This window comes from Rhincodon typus, chromosome 10 (genome assembly GCF_021869965.1).
Source record: "Rhincodon typus isolate 14 chromosome 10, sRhiTyp1.1, whole genome shotgun sequence".
Lineage (NCBI taxonomy): Eukaryota > Metazoa > Chordata > Chondrichthyes > Orectolobiformes > Rhincodontidae > Rhincodon > Rhincodon typus.
This window is the reverse complement of record NC_063341.1, coordinates 64,020,644-64,027,278: the sequence shown is the minus strand read 5'-3', so window position 1 is coordinate 64,027,278 and position 6,635 is coordinate 64,020,644. Positions and strand designations below refer to the sequence as shown.

At 37.7% G+C, this 6,635-nt stretch overlaps 1 protein-coding gene across 1 annotated transcript in view; it reads right to left on the bottom strand.

Annotated features, from left to right (window-relative positions):
- Positions 1–2,617: 2,617 nt before the first annotated feature.
- LOC109933190 (rho GTPase-activating protein 29-like) overlaps positions 2,618–6,635 on the bottom strand; it is a 102,349-nt gene continuing 98,331 nt past the window's right edge. Inside the window, exons 22-23 of the mRNA XM_020532151.2 lie at positions 6,384–6,492; positions 2,618–5,816 (exon numbers count right to left, since the gene is read on the bottom strand). Of these exons, the coding sequence (XP_020387740.2) occupies positions 4,939–5,816; positions 6,384–6,492 (987 nt within the window). The 3' untranslated portion in view covers positions 2,618–4,938. The remainder of the gene's footprint in view (positions 5,817–6,383; positions 6,493–6,635) is intronic.

Genomic DNA, 6,635 nt, shown 5'->3' with positions numbered 1-6,635 from the left:
TGTACTATATGATTATGATTACCTGTCACTTACCATTCATCAGCTGAAGCCTGGATTAAAAATAGAAAGTGTTGGAAAAGATCAGCTGAACTAGCAGTGTTGGTGAGAAAGAGTAGTCCAGATCTTTTAGAGTATGGACGCAGACTGCTTCATATCTGAGGAGTTGTGGATAACGCTGCAGCGAACTCCCAACTTCTGACCTAAGGAAGAAAGGTCAATAACAAAGCAGCTGAAGATGGTTGATTCTGGGGCACTACATTGAAGAACTCAAGCACTCATGTCCAACAACCAAAAGCATCTTCTGGATTGTTAATTATATTCAAAACTGAGTATAGACAGATAAACAGAATTGATGCATTAAATGACCTACTTCTGCTCCTACATCGTATTGCTAGGTATGACTCCAACAAGGTTCGAGGAATAATGAATTTCAGTTATGAAGACAGATTAAAGACCGTTACCTGATGGATAAATGAGATCTGATTGAAGTATTCAAAGTCATGAGTAGATGCATTCTCTGTGGTAATATATCTGGCAAAATTCACTTGCCAAAATCCAGAATGCCGGAGGAACTCAGCAATACTGGCAAGCCCCAATCATGTTGAATGGCAGAGGAGACTCGACGGGATGAATGGCCTACTCCTGCTCTTACGTTTTATGGTATGTGAATCACAAAAAGCTAGCATGTAAGTACCGTAAGTGATTGGGAACACAAATAGAACATTACCACTTATTGTAAATGGAATAGACTATTAAAGTAAGGAACTGTTGCCACAGCTGTTCAGGACCTTAGTAAGGCCACAGCTGGAGTACTGTGTAAACTTTTTTCTCCTTACTTAAGGAAGGATATAATTAAATTAGAAGCAGTTTTGACAAGTTTCACTCAGTTTATTCCTGAGATAAAAGAGTCATCTTGTAAGGACAGGTTGAATGGAATTTAGAAGAACCAAAGGTGATATTATGAAAATATAACATTCTGACATGTCTTAATTGGGTGGATGCTGGAATGTTCACTGTGTGGACTTTGGAACTAGGGGACAGAGTTCAAAATTAAGTGGTCTCTCATAAAAGACAGAAATGAGAATGAATTTCTTCTTTTAGAGGGTCATTAGATTTTGGAATCTTCCTTCTCCTAAAATTCAAGAGCAGGGATTTAGCGCTGAGGCTGTATATGGGTCTGGTCGGACTGCATTTGGAATATTGAGATTAATTTTGGGCCCTGCTTCTAATCAAGGATGTGCTGGCATTGGAGGGAGTCCAGAGGAGGTTTACAAGAATGATCCTTGGGATGAAGGGCTTGTTATATGACGAACAGTTGAGGATTCTGGGTCTGTATTCAATATAGCTTAGAAGGATGAGGGGGATCTGATTGAAACTTACAGAATATGAAAAGCCTGGATGGAGTGGACATGGAGAAGATGCTTTCCCTAGGAGAGATCAGGACCCAAGGGCATAGCCTCAGAGAGAAAGGACAACCCTTTAGAACTGAGGTGAGGTAAATTTCTTCAGCCAGAGAGTGGTGGATCTGTGGAAGTCACTGTTGCAAAAGGCCATGGAGGTCAAGTCGTTGCGTGTATTTAAGGCAGGGATAGATAGTTTTTAAAGGGGATCCAGGGTTATGGGGAGAAGGCAGGAGAATGGGGCTGAGAAGTATATCAACCATGATTGAATAGCAGAGCAGATTCAAAGGGCTGATTGACCTAATTCTACTCCTATATCTTATGGAAACCGAGGGTTATGAAGTGGGGCAGGCGGGAAAAATGGATTTAAAGCCACAATCAGATCAGCCATGATTTAAAACCATTATAAAAGGAAGCTTGAGGGGCTTAATGGTCTACTTCTGTTTCTATGTCTTATGAACATCTGTGGAGTGAGAAACAGGGCTAACATTTTGCCTCTGATGTGACTTTTCTTCAGAATAGTCCACTTGCCAACCTTTGAGCACTCTCCTCTCGTGCAATATAAATGTTGATTTTGCCCTTGAATTCATATTCTTGCAAAATGTACAGATAAATGCAAGATTAAAAACCTTCCACAAAATGCAGTGGTCAATGTTTTGGCTATCCATCGAGAGTCTATATGTACATTACTCAACTTCTAATGTATGATCATACACTGAAGGAGGTGATAGAACTAAAAAGAATAAAAAGACACTTTAGAGTGGCTTTCATGATTATAAATGTCTCACAGTATTTTACAAGCTGTGAAGTACTTTTGAAGTATAGCCACTGCTGCTTTGCAGGAAATGTAACAGCTAATTTGTAGACTAAGACCCCCAAACAGCACTGCTATAATTACTACACCTTTTTGTTTTTAAAAAAAATGGTGATTGAAGGGCAAATACTGGCAAGGAAACTGGTAACAATATTCCCATTCTTCTTCAAAATTGTGCCACGTTGCTGGCATCCAACTTAATTGGTTTTTCATGTTGGGATGTGTGGTAGATACACCATTGAATATATATGGCAATCTCTACATTATTGAGCTTTGTTTTCACCAATAAGCATCAATAAAAACAATGTTTATTATGATCTAGTGCCACAGAAAGAGGCAACAGTTCAGAATTTCCAATACTGTGTAAATGGTATAATAAACGGCAGAATGATTAAGACAGAAAAAAAGTGACCCGACTTTATTCTGAAAGTATTGCCAGCTTTTCACTGCCCAAAAATTCTTTACGTCAACTGTAAAATGTAGGACACTAACAAATACACCAAACCAAAATGTTCACATAATGTCTTAAGTAACCATGTTTCACTCGTCTTTCTTTTGAGATCATCACAAAATTAAAAATCTCGCTCACCTGAAAGAATACGGAGAACAGTGCATCAGTGGCAAAAAACTTCCTATAAAACATTGCAACATACAAATGCAAAGCAGAAACGTTGAGGCATTCTTGGATGTCAATACAAACATTGATGTGAAACAATGCTGATTTACACCGTCACATTTCCTTAGGCTTAAGTCAGCCAAATAAAAGCATGGCTAGTACAACAACAAAAAAACCAGAAAAAGTTCATAATTGTCTTAAATGATTGTGTCCAGTTAGTTTACATATATGTAACAATTATAGAATATACATACAGTATATAAAACCTAGATTTTAATAAATTACATAAGGCAACTTTCCAAAGGTTAAGACTTTTTCAACGCAATACACTTAATATACAAGAATTAATATGTTTGCTTTAACGTAACTTAGTGTCTTGTGTAAAAGGTAATGTAAACAAAAGTATATATGCAAAATGATCATATAAATAATAAACTGAAGCACAAATTAAAAAGGTAATATTGTTCCAATTCACATTTTAAGACAGTCCCTAATGAGAACATCATTCTGGTCACTGACTAGACTACATGTATCAATATAGAGTGAAGACTACAAGTTTTGCACTTTGAAAGTCTCTGTTTATCATACACAGACAAAACATTAATATGGAAACATTTCAACATTTTGTACATTAAGGAACATACTTTGTGGCTTGTTTGTGCAGTTCTTAAGGATTGCTATAGTAAGTTTTGATTGCACAATTAAGAATGGTAGCAGAGGATGCAAAGCTTGTAAGACTTTGGATGATTACAGAAAAAAATCTATAAAACTATCATTTTCTATTGCCATCAAGTATGGCTACATATTATAATATGCTATATATTTTAGCAATTATCTAATTTTACTGAGTAAATATACATTTTTACTTGTATATTACTTTAGAATTTAAAATCAACTATTTAAAACTCAATATCAATACCTCAGACTAACTGCTTCAGCTTTTGTTAGAAAGCTAGGGTAGTTTTAGAAATATTTAAAAAATTGCAAGACATATGTTGATATACAGCTACCTAGAGCAGGGTCATTCAATATTTTCACATGTTGGTGGTGGAGGAGGAGGCACATTCTCTGACTTGGGGAGGATTGGTGAACAAATTTCAGAATAAGCTTCAGGATACTATAACAGTAAACAAAATTTTCAGAAAACAAATGATCATTTAAATGAGTAACTAATAAAAAGGACCACCAAAATGTGCCATACTGCAGGACTGACTAATAAAACCTTTTGTTCTGCCTTTTCAGTTAAGCAAAGCTAGAGAGAGAGAGAAAAAAAAGAACATGCCCCAAGTTCTGGTCAATGGATGGGGACAAGGGGCTGGATTTAACTAACACTGACCCTTGTTCACCTCTGGTGGAGCACATACAAAGTTGGCCATGGTGGAATCTTTACGAAATTGATTGTAGATTGCTGCTTTGAGGATAGATTTTTGCAAGCTGTGTTCAGCTCAGTCTCAACTACCAATCCGAACAGCACACTCAATTACCAAAAACCCCATAATCCTACTGCACTCTCATTCTTCCCTGACTGCCTGCCCACTCTCAAACCCATCCTCGCTCCCACAACGATAGACACGCTCATTCTCCCTAACTTCTGGCAGCTCCTCTGGCTCTCATCCTAAACTACCCACCCACTCCCATCTCTTCCAAGCCAGCGCCTCCCTGAAAACCTCTTGAGCCTTAACCCCATGAAGTCACCAGGCCTCGAGTTGAAGGAAACTGATTATATTGCACAGCTCCTCCAAACAGACGACTTATCACTGGAAGCCAATGCTAATAGGCTCACCACTGAACCAGTTAACAGCAAACACGGAGAGAACCAGACTTTGAACGGAGCAATGACTCCTTGCAAAATCTTGCAGTTAAATTTCCCTGAGCAGCTTGATGAATAGGACCTCTCAGTGGGCTGCAATGCGGCCTGTAGGCCATGTGTTGAAGAAGCTTGACCTCGAGGAACTTAGATTGCACCTTGAGGTGAAGTTTAATGGGTCAAAGTTGTGTTTCTGGGTTGTATCATGGCATGCTTCCCTCAATTTAGAAAAATAAAACATTTTTCAATATGTGAAAAGGTAACTTGGTAGATTAACACCAGAATTTCAGGCAATTGGCCTTTACACAAAATAGGCCTCTCTATTTTCAAAGTCTGGCGGAATGCGTTTTGATCGTAATCTTTGAAATGTCAGTTTCTTTTCTCCTTGGCTTTCTTTGGCTGGACTTGGTGGATTTGCCATTTTCTTTGCTGAATCATTTACAATATCTTCTATAGGATTAAGTGTTCCATTCCCTCCTTTTGCAGAATCAGAAGAATCAATTAACGCTGCAATAGGTTTGGGCAAAGAGTCTCCAGCATGCCTGATCGTATTAGGAGGTTTGTAAAAAGTGTCAGGTGGTGGCTGCAAGGTTCTTGGAGGACGAAATACAAAAATGGCGGGAGACTCTAATGAATTCCCATCAGTCTTAGTGGTCCTTATTGGCTTCGCAGTCACCGCATATGGCTTATTAGGGAGTAAACTACCTGCAAAGCTATTGCCAGTACTATGGTTAAGGGGTGGTGAGAAAAAATTGTCATTGGTTTTGTTCTCTGGAGCAACATTTGCCATAATCATAGCTGTCTTCTGAGTTACATCGTAAAATTTGTACTGTTTGTCCCATGTTCTACGTAATGATTGGGTATCATAGTATGAATGCCTGCAGCATGTAGGTGGGCGAGATGGAATTTTCATCTCTGATATTTCCTCAATAATAGAATCCTTTTCACTGTTTGTATTGTTGCATTCTTTTGAAGTTTTGTTATTCAGGGAGTAAGAAATCATAGCTTCAGGAACAGGCAAACTTGCAGGTCTTGGAATAACTGGTTTCAATCTGGGAGGTCGCATATTGACTTTAATAGGTTGTTGACTAGGTTTCTCAAACGATGCCAACTTGTTGAACTTGTGCACATCTGCTTTTTGTGGATTTTGTAGGCTTTTCAGCAATTCAACAGGATCTTCTGCATTGAAAGAGACATTAATACCTCAACTGTTATATAATTTAGACAGTACAAGTATTCATAGCAGTGATTTCATAGAAGCTTAAGCTAAATAAGTATGTGCACGATTTTAATGATTAACAATCATGAATCAGAGTCTACTTTTTTTTTTAGAATGACAAGCTAAAAGTTGTTCCTTCGTTACGGTGCTAGGTGGATCAAAAGTGCTCAGGTCTCACAAGTGGGGCTTGAACCTACAATGTTACTGCGTCAAGCCTGACGCACATTTAGCATCTGGCTTTCTTGAAGTATTGCATAATAACTGTGAAACAATCTTCTCACAAACATGACAGCAACGTTACTGCAGTTTGATGTTACTGTTCTCGATTTAGAATTTTCTCAGTAATCAAATTAATTTGAAAATACTGAGTTGCAATACCTACTTTTACTTAACTGCTAAAATCTTAAAAGCAGTCTCCATGCTTTTACGCATGAACAATAAATAATGCTCAGCATTTCCAATATTTTCTAGCATCTTCAATATTTTGCTTTTGCACAACGTTTAAAAATACATGTCAAAATACAAACCTGATTCACTGCATTTTCTGTTGCATTTTCGATCCTTCTCCTCATTTAGGATATCATTGGAAGCTACTGTTTCTGAAGACTCCTTTTCATTTCCTGTTAATCCAAAACCCTGCCAACAAAATATATTACTCTTACTTTTGCAAATTAGTGTGGTATTAATACATTAATTAAAAAGAAAACTGCATCTGCAACAAGAGTGACCTTGGTGTGCATATCCACCAGCATCTTAAGGTAGCAGGATCAAAAACAAAG